The 19,768-nt window shown below is 46.2% G+C and overlaps 1 protein-coding gene across 4 annotated transcripts in view; it reads left to right on the top strand.

Annotated features, from left to right (window-relative positions):
- The window catches only part of LOC119437613 (choline transporter-like protein 4), a 629,795-nt gene that overhangs the window by 345,822 nt on the left and 264,205 nt on the right, over window positions 1–19,768 (top strand). For 3 of the 4 annotated variants that reach the window (XM_037704613.2, XM_049660742.1, XM_049660743.1), the window contains exons 8-9: window positions 8,026–8,143; window positions 17,531–17,545. In XM_037704613.2, coding sequence (XP_037560541.1) covers window positions 8,026–8,143; window positions 17,531–17,545 — 133 coding nt within the window. The remainder of the gene's footprint in view (window positions 1–8,025; window positions 8,144–17,530; window positions 17,546–19,768) is intronic. The other variant, XM_037704614.2, reaches the window with a different exon arrangement.

Raw genomic sequence — 19,768 nt, 5'->3', positions numbered from 1 at the left:
GGCTATTACTTTGAGGATTTCCTTGATCTTATCCGACTCGTGCATTGACGGGTTTATACGCTTACAGAAGTCAATGACGTCTTCATTGTAACTGGTGAAGTGCGTTCACACAGTGTTCTGCGGGGAGCTTGCGTGCGGCGGGGCGGCGGAATATTTCTGAATAAGTTCTCTTGAACGACACCCAGTTAATAATCTCCACTTCGTGATTTCGGAACCAGAGACTGGCGACACCGGTCAAGTAAAGTATGACATTTGTCAGCGTAGCCACATCTTCCCATTTGTTGACTACGTTAACCCTCTGGTAAGTTGCCAACCAGTCCTCGAGGTCTTGGTTGTCAGTCCCGCTGAGTATCAGTGGGTGACGCTGAGGCAGCACGCCAGGACAGACAGTGGCTTGAGTCTGGGAGGGGCCTTGTGTGGTGTTTCTTCGGGCATCGCTGACGCTGGAGGTAAGGTACGGCTTCGTAGTTCCAGGTTGGGAGACTCCCCGGCACCTTTCCACCACACTATAAGGGGGTTTATTTACAAGCAGGGCTATGCAACAACAGCCTTGGCCCAAGAGTGTCGGTCGCTGTCTCGCGCTCTCCGGGCTGCCGGACTTCGTCGTCTTCTCTCAATAGTTCCCGACTCTCTTCCCCACTACAGCGTCAACCTTTTTTCACTTATCGTTGAAACGCTGATGCCCGTGTCAAGTTCCATTTCTAGCGGCACGCCGTTAACGATAACTGTAATGCACATCGGTGCTGGTTCGGCCGCCTGAAGTGTCCAAAGGTCGTACGCTTCCAGTGTTCTACCCGCATCGTATGCACCGAGCACATCATCCACATTATTTACACTCCTCGAATCTGTGTGGCGCATCTGTCTATCTGCTAACTTGCTATCAGTTTTGCACACTCCTGCCAGATGCCCATGCTGCCCGCATTTGTAGCAAACAGTCCACGTTTTGGCATTGGCACAGTTAATGGGTACCGCCGCAGCAGAAACACCCACGTTTGTGATGCCCAAATTGTACTCTGTTTGTTGCGACCATGGCCGTTTTGACTGTTAATTGGGTTGGCTCGGGCTGTGGTGTTTGGTGAGCACTCGGTGTACGGGAATCCTTGCGAGCAGCCTCGATGGCCCGTACCGTACTCATTGTGGTTTCAAAGTTCAAATCAGCTGTTTCTAATAACTGTGTTTGCATCGGCACGTCATTAATGCCACTGACGATTAGGTCTCGTAGCATGCTGCTTAGGAATGTCCCAAATTTGCATTAGTCGGCCAGTGGCTTTAATGATGCTATTTACTCGCTCACCGCCTCCGCATACCACCTATGTTGTGAAAAGAACTTGAAACTTGCTACCACTTCCGACACCTTTGGCAAGTGGTTGTTGAGGGCATCAAAAATTGCCTCTAAGTTCACCTCGGCTGGTTTCTGAGGGGCCAGTAAACTTCGTAGGAAGGAATACGTTGTGGCTCCGCAACACGTGAGAAACACGGCCATCTTCTTACCGTCTGGCACGTTGTTCACGGTCAGGAAAAGTTCCACCCGCTCGCGCTATTCCGTCCAGTCCGTAGTGTCCGCGTTGAACTCGTCTATCTTTCCAATGACGGGCATGCCTGCTCTTGCGTCGCCGGTGTTGTTCACTTGAAGCATTTTCACTTATTGCCAGTTGTGGTGACCGGGCCAGAGGTCATGGCGCGCGGTAGTGAGGACAAGTAACAGCTGTGAGGGGCGTTGGCACGCTCACGCTCTCTACCTTCTAATTTACAGTTTAGTACCAGTTAGGCTGCCGGACTTCGTCGTCTTCTCTCAATAGTCCCCGACTCTCTTCCCCACTACAGCGTCAACCTTTTTGTAGCGTTAGCTACACTGGCCTAGCCAAGCCCGTTTCGCGCGGCACATCAAGAGCCGTGCTGCGCATGCGCAAGGATCAGTGATGTCACACAGCTTGCGCACCGGAGCCACCGCAGCCGGCACCTCTCGCGCACTCCGCCGCCGCCGCCGCGACTCACCGCCGCCGGTCTGCGCATTCCAGAGGAGTGACGTCGTAGCCGTGGTAGACGCGCTGGCGCCGGCGCGCTCGCTGTGCAGTCGCCGTCTGACACTGCGCTGGAGCCGCTGCGCTTCTGACTGGCGTTTGCCAGTGTGGTATAGCCATGGAGAAGGAGAGCGCAAATGCTGCTCAACAGCGCAGAAGAACGAAGAAGCTTGACTCATCGGATCCCGAAGTAGTTGCCTGGCAATTAGCGGTTGAGCGTAGGAGGAATGAACAGAAGGCTAAACGTGCTGCGGAGACACTGGAGCAAAGGGACGAGCGTCTAGCAAAGCGGCGTCGCCAGGAGGCTGAGCGACGTGCCCGACCACCCCTGCAGCAACAACAAAACGTAGTCGATGACGTCAAGGCTCGCCGATCGACTGAATATACTGTGAAACTCGGCGAAAGCGCCAGTGCGACTCGGACCTTCAGCTGAACCTTTGCTAACGCTACGTATATCCTGGCATAGCCGAGCTAAGCCACACACAATTTTTTCGCTTATCGTTGAAACGCTGATGCCCGTGTCAAGTTCCATTTCTAGCGGCACGCCGTTAACGATAACTGTAATGCACATTGGTGCTGGTTCGGCCGCCTGAAGTGTCCAAAAGTCGTACGCTTCCAGTGTTCTACCCGCATTGTGTGCACCGAGCACATCATCCACCTTATTCACACTCCTCGAATCTGTGTGGCGCATCTGTCTATCTGCTAACTTGCTATCAGTTTTGCACACTCCTGCCAGATGCCCATGCCGCCCGCATTTGTAGCAAACAGTCCACGTGTTAGCATTGGCACAGTTAATGGGTACCGCCGCAGCGGAAACATCCACATTTGTTATGCCCAAATTGTACTCTGTTTGTTGCGACCATGGCCGTTTTGACTGTCAATTGGGCTGGCTCGGGCTGTGGTGTTTGGTGAGCACTCGGTGTACGGGAATCCTTGCGAGCAGCCTCGATGGCCCGTACCGTACTCATTGTGGTTTGAAAGTTCAAGTCAGCTGTATCTAATAACTGCGTTTGCATCGGCACATCATTAATGCCACTGACGATTGGGTCTCGTAGCATGCTGCTTAGGAATGTCCCAAATTTGCATTAGTCTGCCAGTGGCTTTAATGATGCTATTTACTCGCTCACCGCCTCTGCATACCACCTATGTCGTGAAAATAACTTGAAATTTGCTACCACTTCCGACACCTTTGGCAAGTGGTTGTTGAGGGCATCAAAAATTGCCGCTAAGTTCGCCTCGGCTGGTTTCTCAGGGGCCAGTAAACTTCGTAGGAAGGAATACGTCGTGGCTCCGCAACACGTGAGAAACACGGCCGTCTTCTTACTGTCTGGCACGTTGTTCATGGTCAGGAAAAGTTCCACCTCCTCTCCCTATTCCATCCAGTCCGTAGTGTCCGCGTTGAACTCGTCTATCTTTCCAATGACCGGCATGCCTGCTCTTGCGTCGCCGGTGTTGTTCACTTGAAGCATTTTCCCTTATTGCCAGTTGTGGTGACCGGGCCAGAGGTCATGGCGCGCGGTAGTGAGGACAAGTAACAGCTGTGAGGGGCGTTGGCACACTGACCACACAGGTCACGCTCTCTACCTTCTAATGTACAGTTTAGTACCAGTAGCATCATCTGGTGGCGCTAATTACCACAGAAAGGTTTCTGGGTCATTAGAAGCGTAGAATGTGTAGAATACCGTGTTATATATAATTACCGTAGCAGAAGTAGTCACGTATAGGAAGGTACTGAACAAGCTGTATTGAGTAAAAATTGAGAAATATGGTAAGGTTGGCAAATCTAGTTAAGTCTAATTGGCAAATTTACCGGTTTTGTAGTCTCGCTTACAATCAACATTTAGCACTCTGTGACCCATTCCATTCCCATTTCATCGTTCCGACTGGTTCCATTATTCCATTTTCTTCCCAGTGTTTGAAAATGTGCAATGATTCCAGGGGCATTCCAACTCCCGACTCATCACTCTGCAACTCTGTATGAGAAACGTGAGGAAGGCATATGACTACGTGAGAAATCTCAATTAACATGTTAAAGTTGTTACCCACTGCTAAACTGTCTCGTCTAAGCAATATCTTCAATGTGCTGTGCAGAGTTAAAAGAACCTAACTTAACCTGACCCGAGTCTAACTCGGCCGTACAGTCTTCAGTGAACATAACTGTCGTATTCCAGAATTTCAGCTGTATCGGGATATTTCAGGAATCATTATGCGTCATATTGCACCTGTTTAAGCATTGTAGTTGTCACCAAGTGGTTTTTTCTTGCTTATCACTTATTGTTAAGTTTCTGTGTTATCACAACTTTCAGTAGGCAGAAGCCATGTTAGTGAACTGGTTAACTGTTTTCCTACTGTGGGGCAAATAGGTGTTTTTTATAGGTTACGCCATATTTTATTTTTTCGAAGTAAGTACTGCCCTAAATATTTTATGTAATACTTAAACAAAAAGCAGAATGAATGGACTTTTCATGCATAAATGTTTTATTAACGAAATGTATGTCATAAAAAATATATATAAATTGCCAGAATCAAGGTTGTGGGATAAAATTAAAGTTTGCAAAGACATGCTTGTATCTACTAAGAAAAAAATGTAACAAATTATGAGATATACAAAATATATTGCTGTCTAATAGGCACTATCAGAAAAAATCAAAATTTTTCATTGAACAGGTGTTCCACAACATTAATTTAACTTAAAGCACTATAGTCAGGGCTGCGGCCGCCGATGTTCCGGGCTGGTTTAAAATTCCGATTGCGGCCCAAGTTAAAATGCTTATCACTGTGGTTTGGGGGGGCCCCAGGTGTGGTCACAGTGATCCCGTACGTCGCCTCACACGACCAGATGAAATGGTACAGAGGCTGCCAGAAAGTGCAGTTTTCTTGCCCACCGATGGTGTAGCGGATCTGTGGAGGTGTCAGTGGCACACTAATGCCACTTTTCGTGCCATTGAGATCAGTCTCCATGCAAATAGGCATGCAAACAGAGGCTGTGGCCATCGGTGCATTGTTATATTGAAGACGACTAGTAGATAATGGAGGACATATTTGTTGGAAATCTTGTTGGCACTTGTCCTTCTTGCTCCTTGAGGCACGCCTATCACCTTGCACTATTTCATGCTTATCGCAAAGCATTGCTTCTGCATGCTGCAAACATCAATGTCATCATAAAATAACTAGGAAGCTTTCTACGCCAAGTGCAGTGGCTACATCATGCTGGCTGTCCGACGTGGTTGTTAACCTCCATGGCAGAACGGCTAGTAGCCACTATGAGACGGTAAAAGAATAGTGAGGACAAGAATGATCCGAACCATGTAGTTTGGCCCTGAATTCATACGTGCACCATGTTCTCCATAGGTTAGAAAAATAGAATCAAAGTTGTATTCACTGCATGCACTAAACTTCTTTGCCGTAGAGTTAACAAAGAAGGTTCAAAAAAGAGCCGATGTGATAAGAAACATGCACCATCCCTTGTAAACTGCGCATGTAAAGTCGTATATAAGATACGATTTTCATGTGGGCCCTGCTGCTGCATAGGGCAAACTGGCTGATGTATTAATGATTGTTTATGAGTAGGGTACACGCTTACTTGCCGAGGGGCTCAGTTGCAAGTCACCTGGCAGATCACTGCAGAAACTGTGGCTGCACACCATATCTTAAAAAATGTATGCTCCTGGGACACTACCCAGAGCATCGTGCTTGTGAAATACGTGAAGCTTTCCCATTACACGAACATGGTGGTTCATGTGTAAGATCTGTATCCGAACATTGCAGCGAAATGTACGACTTACGATAATCTGCAGATAACAGTGGCATGTCATTCTGCATTTTTGTACATTTCTGAACATAGGGATTCCTATATATTACAGTGTAGACCGCTTATAACGTAAGTCGCCGGAGTCGTGAATATCCGCACTATAAGCAGTACCGCACTATAACCAAAGCAACAATTTTCAAGGCCCGCACATATGCAAAACATGTGCACCGAGCTGCCATGCGTATGAAACAGTCGAGGAATGCGGCTAGAACGTTTGCATTCAATTTACAGTCGAATCTCGTTATTTCGAACCAAATCATGTGGCGATGCCTCCGACCGGCATTGCTCTGGCACCGCCATAGAGTAAAAGCTTAGGAGAGACCCCTCAATGTCGCGTGCGAACAAAACAAAAAAAAAAGAAAGAAGAAGAAAACGCGGCGTAAATTTCACCCTCTCTCAGATGGCAAAGTCGCCGATTCTGCGTTGCGCCGGAACATGCGTGTACGTGCCGACGTCTCAGCCACGCTACCGTAGCCACGCGTAGAAAATGGTAGTGAACCCTTCTTTCTGCTTTATGCTTCCTCTACTTTCTAGTCACGTGTTGACCTTGCACGCTGTGGCTACGACGCAGAGGGAAGCAGCGGCGCTGTCCCAGGCCGGCCAACGAAACTGCCCACGCCGGCAAATGCCCACTTCCCGATAATGGCAGAAAACGAAACTTCGGGGAGCTGGCGCCGGGCCGGCTGGAGCGGCGGCGCCTGCGCGGCAGCGGGCGCGCATGGTGACAGTCGAAAGTGAGGGAGCTACGAGGGAGGGCGAGGGGAGCCACAGAAGCGGCGGAGTTGCCGAGGCGAAATCCGCTTCCCTGCCGCCCTCCTCCCTCGCATTCCACGGTCTCCGCGTGCGCCCTTCGCCGTGCCGTGCCAGCACCGCCCACTCCCTGAAGTTTTGTTTACTGCCGTTATCGTGAAGTGAGCGTTGGCTGGTGTTGGCAGTTTCGTGGCCCTCGCTCGCTATGCAAGCTGTGATATTTCACGACTAGCACTCAAAATTCTGGTTCCAGCCTCACTGGCTATTCGTTCGCACCACGTGCCCTTCTCCTCCACTTCGTCTCTCTTTCTTCCTCGAGCACTCCTTGGGGCGTCCGTTTGAGGGGAGCGTTCGCCGTCTCCGCTGACTTCCGTACTCCCAGTCAGCCGCACTGTAACCGGTATTTCGTTTCCCGCAACTGCACTATAAGCGATACGTGTATACATGGGGTGCTATGGGAAAATTAATGGGAGTCTGAAAAGACTGCACTATATCCGGTCCTGCACTATAAGCGGTTACGTTACAAGTGGTCTATACTGTGCAATGAGTGGTTGTCAGTCAGTGCTGTGTCTCTGCTTTCGTCCTGTCCTTCGCGCACCCCCTTTGTCATGAATCAACCAGCCCAATTCAGCACACTCCATCATCCCAGCATGCTCAGAATGGTTCATATGAACAGTGAAAGATTGTGTACAGTTTATTTTTGGATGCTTGAGTCGGTTTACGTGATTCACAGTTGACTTCTCTGTCACATATCAATCTGCATACCAGTGTGATAAAAAGTGACTTCCCAGCTATGTGGAGATCCACTAAAGCGCTTCATGGTGGCGGCTTTTAAATGGTAACGATTGCATTACTGATACACTTGCCTCCTGACAAGCCATGTTGAAAACTCCTTAAATACACGAACGTAGTACTGCTGCTCTGGGGATGATGATGGCAATGGTGATGGCAGGCTTGTGTCCATTTACAAATGTATGACATCACTGTTGAGTGACATATGCAAGTAGTGCGTAGGTGACAAGATCCAAACAACCTGAATCGAAACATTTTAATGTTAGTGTTCTACTCTAGTTAACACAGCGATAATGTCATCCTTATTTCTTAGTTTTCATCTAATTTTTGGTGATACACCTTTCAGGTTGGACAATTACAATGCTGCATGTAGCTTTTTGTTCCTGTTGCCAGCACACATTGTCAGTATATCTGCAAACAAAGTTTATTTTAAATAAAAAAAGTTTCACTGGTGCTGACTAAATGTAGGAGTAAGGTGCATTTTCTTTATGTGCAAGCTATTTATGCATTCCACATGGGCCTTTGGTGTTAGCTGAACAGTGTGCGGGGATGATGTGTTGCCTCATAGGGCTGCTGCATGTAATGAATGGGAGCCCAGCCATGTGTACTTCATGTTGCATCTTTTGAAAGTGCTGCTTTTTGCGATTTCAGTGGCCAGGAGATGCCTTCCTGGAAGACTGGAGCTCGATGACAAGGGAAGAGTCAAGGATGTGCTCAACGATGGAATTGTTGAAATGGTCACAGTTTCTAGGCTTGCTAGCAAAACCAAGTAAGCTGCCCATTGGTTGTGCACTGCAAACCTGAATGGGAGGGGCAATTTTGGGAGTAATGTAGCTGAATCCCTGCTGTGCAGTGCAGGACCTGTGAACAGATTAGTTGCAATAGAAAAAAAAAAGCATGGTTGTACAGAAACAAGAGAGAAGGCTGCAATGATTGGAGCCTGCATGGCCTTCCTTGAGGATATTTGTCGCAGGCTTGTCCCTACGAGTGTTTATGTATTCTTTGTCCCACTTGTTGATGCTGGTCATTCATGATGCTTGACAACTGGGCTTTTATCTGTGGCCTGCAGGTGTTAATTATTTCGTTTTTAATGTGCACTGGTTGTGTGTCCCCATGGTGTAGCCACCTTCACAAAACAGTAGCCACTTGGCTATTGCAGCTGGTGTTCATCGTTCGGTACTTCTTGTCATGTCGTGCTGCGCAAGCAATGCAGCCTTAGTCAAAATGATCTCGCTGCTGTCTTCGATAGCCGCAGAGTTTGCCGATCCAAGCATTTCAGTGCTGGTACTGCATGTTGATTGGCTTGAAACTTTTGATAAATCTCCAGAGTGACTTGCACATGGTCGATTGCTCCCTGTCACCTCTTCTGAACATAAGAAAGCCATGGAAAAATTTGAGTGATCAAAAAAGCAGAACCTGCATCATTTGTCAAGTCTGAAGATGCACACCACATGTAATGTAAAATGGGGTTAAACTACTGTGTCTGCACTAGTCATGGTTTCAGTTTCATTAGCTATGTTAGCTGCTTGGGCAAAGAGTGCGGAACAACCTTTTCAGTTATAATATCCACTTCATGCTGAACCTGTTCTTGCGAAAATGGCAGCCACAGGCTCTTTCATAAGGCATCTTTGACATGCAGATAAGTGTAGATTTTAAAGTTTTTGCAGCATGAATGGGTTGTAAGATTCTTCTGCCCCATATTTGAATACAGTCGAGTCCCGCTACAACGAAATTCACGGGACGCGCGAAAAATTTCGTTGTGTCGGAACTTCGTTGGTGCAAAATTGGTATGTATATACGTACGCCAAACGGCAAAGCCGCGAACGAAACCGAAACCATCTTCCAGGAAATCTTTGCGATGGCGTGTGGGCAAATATTTAGATGTACCGAAGGCAGTCGATAAAGTGTCAACTGCACGAGAGAATGCATTTCGCGCCGCTGTTACAGCATTTTTCGTACATTTCAGCCGACGCCTAACCCAACGCACGTGCCCGGCCGATCGCAAAACACTCGTTTTACGGCACATGCACCATCGCAACGAAGAGGCTTGAATTTTAACAATTTCACTGCATATTTATGACAAAGTTGACAAGCTTGGCAAGCTTGTGCTTACCGGAAGTTTATTTCCAGAAGTTGGTCAGCCTGGATTTCTTACACTTCATGGCAAGCAAAGACGTTACGCGGGTATCACAGTCCGTTAAAAGAGCCATCGCAAAGTCATTGTCGTGGATTCTGATAACTTTTCTGATCAGGTGAAAAGGAGCCATTACTTTCAAAGCAGTCACCGGAGTCGGTATGTCTAGCGGATTGTCATGTTCCCTAGACGATAAACGTTAGCATCTAGTTGACAGCAGCGGCTGCGGCGCGGCCGCTCGGGCACTATCTTGAAAGCAATGTGCGACGTGCACAAAGTGAGCGCCCGTGCGGGCCTCATCTTCAAAGCGATCTGCGATGTGGGCAAAGTGCAACTCGTGCTGGTAGAGTCGTGTGCACTGTGCTTTTGACGTTTAGTTCGCGGTGAAGCGAGTGACGGCGCCTTCTCACTCCAGCGTGTTGACACAGAGTTTCCGCGGTCATCGAGTGATGTGTGTTCATGTTTACCTGTACACACGTGTCACCATGCTCGGTAATTTAGTTAGAGAATGTTTACAAGTTTGTACGGCCAATAAAACTACTATCCTTAGTTCGTATAGCTGTCTACTAATCCGCTATCGCAATCGATGCTTCACCTTTCGGGCGAAACTGCGAGAATTTTTCCTTCCGCTTTCTGCTTCGGCGATCATATGTGCCTTCTCGAGAGAGATAAATTTACGCTTCTTCGTTGGTGTAGCCATTTTGACCGGGCACAGACCACAGAAAACGGCAGCAATTGCGGTGATCCCCTGCAGTCTCGCGCAGGCACATGATGACCACGCGTGGCTATGGATTGCAGTGGCCGAAATCGGTACTTTTAATTTGATTTCATTCGCAAAAACCCTGTCAAGCGACATACGATCGTCACAGCTTTGGAAGGGCCTTCTAATTTGACTACTCAGCAGTTCCAATTTCAATTCATTCCAAGTTTCGTTCTCGAAAAGTTTGTTGAAGCGGAAATACCGAATAAAACGCCTTCGTTATGAAGGGACTTTTTTTGTATTTTCTGTGGGCAGCTGACGGAGAATCGGAAAATCTTCGTTGTGGTGGAAATTTAATTGTAGCGGCATTCGTTGTAGGGGGATTTGACTGTAGTCAGAGCCCAAAAGTTTTCTGTAATGTAAAAGTACGGTCTATGGCCTAAAATTTAGACTTTTTTCTCTTTGCCAGTTTTGCTTACCATTTGAAACAGTGAATTGGTGAAGGGTTTCTTTCTGTGCAAATGATTGATCTAACAAAGGCTAGAAATGGTTTTAGGCGCAAAGAATAAGACACGGACTCTCTTATTCTGTTCTCCGTGTCTTACTTTTTGTGCCTAAAACCATTTCTAGCCATGTACCAACTAGCTCGACAGCAGATGTTACTAAGCTAACAAAAGCATTCTGCACTATTAATCAAACCCACTGTAGGCACAGACAGTACACAAGAAATGCAATTGCTGTAGAGCATGAGGCCTGGGTGCATCTTAACTCCATCCATTCAATATTGATCCCTGTGGCATCTCTGTTCAAGACGTTAAACCCCATTTCTCAGTAGGCACTTTGACTATTTGGCCTATCCCTCTCCTTCTGCCAAGAAAGCTACTTACAGGGGTGGGACTCCTGCGCCAGTTGCGCCATTTTGATGCAAACACAAATTTGTGCGCCAAACACAGAAAATTGACCGAAATTGCACCAGGCTGTGCCAGAACAGCTTCGGCATGTGTGCTCTGGCAACAGTGAGCATATTCATTCTCCGAAAAAGAGTGCAACCATTCACATTCCGCACAATGCGTGACGGCGCCTCCCGCGCAGTTTCTCGTAATTTTCACGCTTATTAACACTGAACTTTTCGGCACTTCTGGTAAATGGCCGGCACTCCCGGCTGTTGTCGCTGCTTTTGGAACGGCCAGGGCGGCTCTATTTAGAGTGTACCAGAATACGGTTGAGTGGGCTAAGCGGCGCAGCACTCTCTAGCTGAGGCGCAAACCAACGAAATTAAGCTGAGGGCGCTGCGAGAAAACTAGATATTAGGGAGGCACATGCTGCAGCGGTTTCAGAGGGTGGGCTCTCTGTCCCAGGGCCGGTATAAGGTAAAACTAGTCCAATCTCTTTTTATGCCCATATGCGCGGGAGGCCTGAGCTATTTTGACCTATCACGAAGGGCTAATGGCGGATTTGGAATAAAAAGTAGCAGTTTCGCCCCGAAAGGCAAAGCATCGATTGTGATTACAAATTCAGGGTGTCTACCAACCGGGAAAACCGGGAAAACAGGGAATTCTCAGGGATTTTGAATATTCTGGAAAAACTCAGGGAAAATTACTGTAGGGATGGGCGAATATAGGGTATTGTCGAATATTTCATTGAATAATTCCATGTTCGTTATTCGCTTCGATTCGAATTCATGGATTCAATATTTTCGAATTATTCAGCGGTCCCGAATAGGCAGCCAAAAGCCACGGACGGTCGGTGCACATCTCGGAGGCTATGCTTCACGTCATGGCTGCCATACATCAACCATAAATCTCGGAAGGCTATATGTTTTTGCATTAAAGAGCCTGAAATGTGCGACGCAGAAGAGCAGAAACGGCGCTAACGCACAACCGAAACGAAGCGGCGGAGTCCGCATAGCCATAGTCAGCAGCGGAAATCGTACCTGAATGACAGCAACAACGGAACGCTTCGTGCCTATTTGTGCCTTTATTGCATTTACCGCCGCGCATAACAACGCGTTGGCCGCGGGATTTCAAAGTCGCCACCCATCATCGCGTCGATAGCTGCCGCGGTTTCGTTTACTTTCGTTTTGACTCAATACGCACGTCGGCCGCGTGCCTAAAGAGCTGCGTAGTGGCCATCCATGATCGCATAGATAGCGACCGCGATTTCGTCTGAAGTTGTTGCAGTGAACGGTAGCTTCGTTCTGACTCGGTGCGTGCGTCGGCCAGGTACGGTCACACTAGCGGCAAGTTGCCGCGCGTCAGCGCCTTGCCGCGAAGTCCACCGTGGCAATCGCGTCTCGCCGCGCGGCAGCGCGATATGAGCTCGCGCGCTCTCGGAACGCGGAATCACCGTGAGCGAAAAGGGTGCGATCGGACAGCGTCCAGAAATCCCTCTATAGAATCGCGAGAGACGACAATCATCGATTGATAACTCGGCGTGGTGCGGCGGAGGTCCGGTTGCCATTGGCTCCGTGACGTCACCCTCGTCGCACTCGGCACCCTCGGCAAGCCGTAAAACCCCCAATTCCTGCCGCTTTTGCCGCGCGCGTCATGATGCGTTGCCGCTCGCGGCATGACGCGGGCGTTTTTGCCGCTATCGTGGCCATACCCTTAAGCACCACAAAGTCGCCGTTCATAATCGTGTCGATAGCGGCCGCGGTTGCGACAAGCAGTTGTTTCGGTTTGACTCGGGGCAAAGCTGTCGAGGATGAAGCGCACCGGCTACATTGCGATGGACGTGCGATCCGTTGGCGTTAAACTTACTGGCGAAAAAATTATCGGGATGTGCGTGCGGTAGTGCAAAGCGTGTCGGAAATGATGGCGCGCGCCACAGCCGTGCTGCGAAGGAAGTCGCGAGGCCTCGATCGCCGCTGCGAGAGCCAATCAGTCACGAGATGACGAGAATTGCAGCTTCCGCACTGCTTTTGTGCTAAATAGCGAAAGGCTCATCCATTATACTAATAAAATCGTGCTGACGTAGTAAGCATTTGCTTATTGTTTTCTGCATACCCTGATAATTCGGACATTTTTTTTTTCAATCCCGTGAAATTCGAATTAACTAGGTTTTACTGTAATATGTGATATATACTGTTCAAACTATTCGATTCGAAATTATTTGACCAAATCACTACTCGCTTCGAACCTCAAATCCACTATTCGCCCGTCCCTAAATTAGCTGTAATTTAATTGAAAGGGAACGAAAGTTGCGGTAATGGAGGGAGGGAGGGGAGGCGACGTTTAACTGCGCCACCAAATGCGTATTTATATAAAAATGTGGTGAGGCGAGAAGGTGGTAAAGACTTCGGACGCTGCTCAACGAGTGTCCCGTTCTGATCTCGTCGAAAACTTCCGAGCCGCCCCCAGAGGCACAGGCAACAGTCACCAGCGCCGTGCGCGTTCGGTGCCAACGCGGGCAAAACGCCGACGGCGTCGACAACAGTTCGGCGCATTACTCGTGCTGCTGCATGTCCAAGTTTATACAGCTGATCGATAAAACTACTATCCTTACTCCGTATAGCTCTCTACTAATTTGCTATCGCAATTGATGCTTTGCATTTTTTTTAACATGCTTACTAAAGAGTGACAGCATCAGGCAACATGGTGTCAGCCCATCTTGATGTAAAAGAAAGTTCCGTTTCACTCAGGGAATTTAGCAAAATCACTCAGGGAAAACCTGGAAAACTCAGGGAATCTGAAAATGTCAACTTGGTAGACACCCTGAAATTAGTAGACAGCTGTACGAAGTAAGGATAGTAGTTTTATCGGCCATATAAGCTTGTAAACATTCGCTTTACTAACTAAATGAACAAGCATGGTGCCATGCGTGTACTAGCAAACATGAACACATCTCACTCGATGACCGTGGAAACTAACTGTCAAAATGCTGGAGTGAGGAAGCACGGCAGTAGCAGCGAGCAGATTTATTTTCGTGCTGCATGTCACTTCATCGCGAAATAAGTGGCAAAAACACAGCACACACAAAGCTATCCGCATTCGCGCTCTGACTCCATCGCAGATCGCTTTCAAGATAAGGCCTGTGCAGACGTGCCTTGTGCGCGACGAAAGATGGCGCGCTTCCTTCACACTCGCACGTACAGCATATGGCGTGCGGCGATGATGTTATTGCCCCTGGACTTTATACGAAACATCACAGCGCCGCCTACAGCAGAAATACGCTGGAGTGTTTATGTAATGGCTATCGCCATAAAAACAAATTGGAATAGTTTGGCATTATACCAGCCCCGGGTTGATGGCGGCTCTGTGGGTTTGTGGTGACATATGGGGACACAGAAATTATGTCACCGTGTCGATTCGACCGCATAATTTGAGAACATTTTCCACTATCTTCCTTAGCGTCGGCGCGGCAGTATACATAGTTGGATCGTAGTGCCACCGATGGTTTTCGGCTTTACAGGAAAGCATGTGTCGGGCCGCTGTTCGACCCACTCTTTCATATTCTAGTACGCTATAGCTACAAAGCGGGCTTCTACTCCATACTTCATGTTGGTTTATTGTGTGTTTCGTCGTTGCTTCGAAGTGCGCTGCCATATTCCATTATTCTGCCAAAATTCAGATTGGCCTGCTTCAAACTGCTTCAAAATGAAATTTTATCGGCTCCATACTGCTCCAAAACGCCATTTTACTTGCTCCAAAATGACTTTGGGCAGTCGCACCCCTGTACTTATGATTGTGTCACTTTGCTCTTTACCACAGGCTTCTAAGGTTCATTTGTCTATTTCCATTATATCTTCATCATATGCCGAATTTTCTGTGTTCAAAAGGGGCTTTATATGCAGGTCTTGCCACAATATTTCGCTTTGATGATTACATCTCATATTTTGTTTGTTAACTTCAATCTCATCTAGCAAATGCAATATTGTGATGTATCTCCAGAACTAAATTTGTATTATTTGCTTCACGGCAACAAAAATTAGGATCCATTCGAGCCATCATTATTGGTCACCACTTTCCTTTTCCAAGTATTTTGTCATCATTTCTAGGTTTTCATCTTTATCAAATCACACTGATCCTTATTTAATTCGTAAGTGGAAAGTTAGGGCAGAATTAAAATAGATTCCTAGATCCCTTGTTTAAGCACCGTATACACTACTCGCAACAGGGCATCATGAGCTCCAAAAGCGCCTACATGTAAGCTGTGGCTTTGTGTTGGCCACCCAGTCTACGATAACTGCTGAAACACATGTTTTGCCGAGCCTCACCTGGCGTCATGCACATCCATTGTAAATGCGGAAGCTTTGGCAAGCAATGGATGCGTCATGACATGGTCAAATATGGCGGCTTCTACGCCATGAGAAGAGGGTCCAGGAACTGCTGAATTTAATAACAATTTCATTTTGCTTTACCACTTCGTTCCCAAGCTCTTTCATAAAAAAATGCTCAACATTTCCCTAATCTTTTTTTCTTATTCCAGAAAATTCTTTCACATGATATCTTTAAACACTTGCCTCTTCTATTCACCCCAGATATATTATTGAGCTTTAAAAAAGGAAGCTTTCCTTCAACACATGTGTAAGCCTTGACCGTAATTATATGAACAGATGATAGTGAGGAGGAATCGCGTTGAAGTACGGAAATTAAAATGCACAGTGAGAACTGTCATTGGTGTTAATGGTACTACGAACATCTAGGATGAGTACAGCTTAAGCATGATAGTTAAAGGGTTTATTTCTGTATACAGATCACTGTGAAAGAATAGACAGGTGTCTCAAGGATGCCCGAAAGTTCCCACCTCTCCCGCTAGGGTTGCCACACGATAGGGGGCATCATTTTTCAGCATGGAACTCTATGGCACGACGAGCGTGTATAAAAAAAGTTTTGACAAAACAGAATTATCGAGCAAAAACAACCACATGTTCATCTTGAACGAGAATTTACTTTTTTTCCACTCAAGTGATCACTGGGGAGCCCTCTAATAAATAATTTTGGGGTGTCCATGGTTTTGAAGCTTTCCGATACGGCTTCATGGTCGCATGCAGAACGAAGCACAGAAAAGCAGCTTCCAAGTGATTCATGGTCGTGCCTGCAGACAGACACCTGTCTGTTCTTCGACTGTGATACAGACTGTGGCAAACTATTCAATTCACTTTCATATTACTATGGAACGCACCACCACTTGTCATGAAAAAGGTATTAACGTTTTAAAATACTGTTATCAGTAAACTGAAAATCATTTTTCTAGTACTTTTTTTTTTACGCGTCATTGCGGGCTTTAGTTAAGATGTTGGTAATTTTTTTGTTTCTTTGTATTTTATAAAAGCTTGATTATTTTCGTATTTTAGTTTTTAGAATTGTGATTTTATTTAAGTGGCTGTGTAATAAGGCCTTACAATGTTTTACATTATGGGCCCGTCTTTTTTCATTTTTTTAAACTTGGAATCATTTGCTTTTTGTACACACTACTATATTGTCTTGCTATGGCTGCTTTTACAAACTTGTTACTCCCATAACTGTTCTCCATAAAATGTCCCAATGCATACTTTGCCTATGGGACCTTGTTCTGTATGCTAGTTATATTGCAAGTTATTAATCACTTTGGACTCTTTAATGATGTACCAACCATTTTCCTTTGGCATAAACCTTGTATATGTACTAGTACCGTAAGTATTTTGAGTGAACATCTTCTGGAGGTAATTGGTGTACGAGTTAGGGAGCAGGGCCAGTATTTTGTAGTGATGCGTTATGCTTTATTCTATACTAGTCTTATCATCCACCGCTCACGGCCGGCTAATCTCGTTGATAACATGAGTGGACCGTCGCTCTGACCACTGACCAAGCACGAGAAGGCATTAGCATCGGAAAGGCATCGCTACAAAATACCGGCCCATGATTATGTGGGAATATGGAATTGCCATATTTTTAATTCATAACTGTGTCTTCCGCTTTGAAGTTTGGCACTTTATTTCATATTCCCACCAGGCACTGCTGAGTGCGTTGTTTCAGGGACAGCAATCTGCATTATTAGTATTATGTACTGTTTTCAAAATTTTTTATACCCCTCCTTTTTCTTTAATCTATTCTTCACTTGCCATCATTGTTTTTTTTTTTTTTTTTTTTTTTTTCGCATGTGCCTCTTCCTTTCTAAAGCAGCAGTTGTTTCCTTCCCTGTTGGATACACAAACATAGTAATGCCTTGCAGAAAGTTGCTGCTCCAAGGGCAGACAAAAGGGGCTTTGACTCGTAGCCGTCTTTATCATTTAAGTGTTTAGCAGCTTCGTCTTGTACAATAGAAATTTTTTTCAACCATACATTTCAGTTGAGCAGATTTGGTTTTTGCAGTAATTAAACAAAAATTTGTTTGCTTTTCAGGAGCTCTATTGAACTGTAAGTTTACTATTTAATTCATGGGCTTGCACACACACCATCTGCACAAAGTCTGCATTGAACTATTCCTGGAATACTGTGGCCACCTGGTTAATACAGCTTTCTGCATTTGTGAAACAAGTTGGCTATTGCACATTGGGCTTGTTGGTGTAACATGATGGAGGCAAAAGGCGCTGTAGCGCATCAGAAACAGGACACAAGAAGAAGAACACAGACAACACACGTTTAGCGCCAAACGTGTGTGTTGTCGGTGTTCTTCTTCTTGTGTCCTGTTTCTGATGTGCTATGCCTTTTGTGTCCATTGTGAAACAAGTCCTTTCAAGGGTGACTCCAACAATCTTTTTTTTTATCATGTCAGAGAAATGGTTGTTTTAGGTTTTTGTGTTACCGCTGTGTCATGTGGGATAGTTCAAGTTGCAAAGAACGGAGATAAGTTTAGATGTATGTGGAAAAGTACAACCAAGTCAGAAGGCCAGCCTAGAGAGCTGCTTCTCGTTATAATACTGGTGGTGAGAGCACACAGGACTGCAAGTACGTGCAACAATGTGTTCAACTATACAATGATTTTTGTGTCATATGACACCTCTTGAATGTGGCAATTGAATTCTGTGGCAATCCACAGGGTGTAGGGAAAATTTCACCAAAGTGAAAAATGGTCACCGTGTATAGCACACAGCTTCCCATAATGGTTTTCTCAGAAAGAGAGCTCCACAGGTGAAGAAAGATTAGCCTGTGATGAAGCCTGTGAGGTGTCCACTCTACCACCTGAGTGGCCAGGAAATACTGCAGGGCCTCGGCAGCTGTGAATCTACTTTTGTGAGAAACTCCCATGTTGGTAGCCATATTTCACTTTCTCTTTCACTTTATTTCCTTAAAGACCCCTCTTCGGGGTATTACATAAGTGGTGGGCTACAAAAATATGAGATACAAAAGAATATAATATGTTACAAGTCATAATGCGAGGCAATTTCTTCTATGAAGGCAGATGAGCAGGGTATAGAAACAATTTTGTGCGCAAGGCCATTCCAGTCTTTGGCTGTTCGAGGGAAAAAAGAAGATGCAAAGGTGATAGTACGCGCACGTGGACGAGCACGTTTAGAGAATGTCCTATGCGATGGGATATGCGTGATGGTGGCAAGATATATGGTGCAGGATTGAGTACGCTGTGGTAGAATTTGTGAAATAATGACAAGCTGGCAATTAAACGACGGTGGGAAAGGGTTTGTATGCCAGATTCCGCTTTTAACGAAGTTACACTGACATCGTATGAAAGGCGGGAGTGAATGAACCGGATGGCCCGATTCTGAAATGGCCTCAAGGGCAGTAATGAGGAAAGTCTGGCGAGGGCTCCAAATGGCTGCTGCGTATTCTAGTTTGGGTCGTATTAGTGTCTTATAAGCTAATAGTTTCACATGCTGCGGTGCGTTTTTTAGGTGACGTCGTAGGAACCCAAGTGATTTGTTAGCTGAAGAGAAAACATTAGTCACATGCAGACACCAATCCAGATCATTTGAGACGGTAACACCCAGGTACTTGTAGTTTACACACTCAATTTGTTCATTAGTGATTTCGTATTGAAATACCAAGGGGTTAGAACGGCGAGAGAACGACATTGCTGTACATTTGGTAGGGTTTAGGACCATTAACCAACGTTGACACCAATTTTGAATGTTGTTTGTCTTCCTGAAGGGTGACTTGATCATTATTATTAGTAACTGAGCGGTAAATGACACAATCATCAGCGTGCATGCAGATTTTGCACGACACGTGTAATGGTAGATCATTAATGTATATTAAAAATAGGAGGGGGCCTAATACAGAGCCCTGGGGGATGCCTGACATTATTGGTAGGGGCTCAGAAGTATTGTTATTGACGTACACCGACTGCATGCGATTAGTAAAGAATTGTTCGATCCATGTTAAAACTGTAGGATGTAGATTTAACCGAGAAAGCTTTAGGAGCAGTCGTTGGTGAGCTACTTTGTCAAATGCTTTTGCAAAGTCAAGGAAAATTGCGTCAGTTCGCACGTTAATATCGAGATTTGAGTGTAGATCGTGAAGAAACATAGCCAAGTGTGTTTCGCAAGTTAGTCCCTTGCGGAATCCATGCTGAAATTGGTCAAAGAGATTGTGAGTATCAAGGAAGTTAATTATATGGGTGTATATGACATGTTCCATGATCTTACAGGGCACCGACGTGATGGAAATGGGGCGGTAGTTCAA

Source organism: Dermacentor silvarum, chromosome 1, assembly GCF_013339745.2.
Source record: "Dermacentor silvarum isolate Dsil-2018 chromosome 1, BIME_Dsil_1.4, whole genome shotgun sequence".
NCBI classification, from domain to species: Eukaryota; Metazoa; Arthropoda; class Arachnida; order Ixodida; family Ixodidae; genus Dermacentor; species Dermacentor silvarum.
The sequence above is the reverse complement of the archived record's forward strand: the minus strand, read 5'-3'. Positions and strand labels throughout refer to the sequence as shown.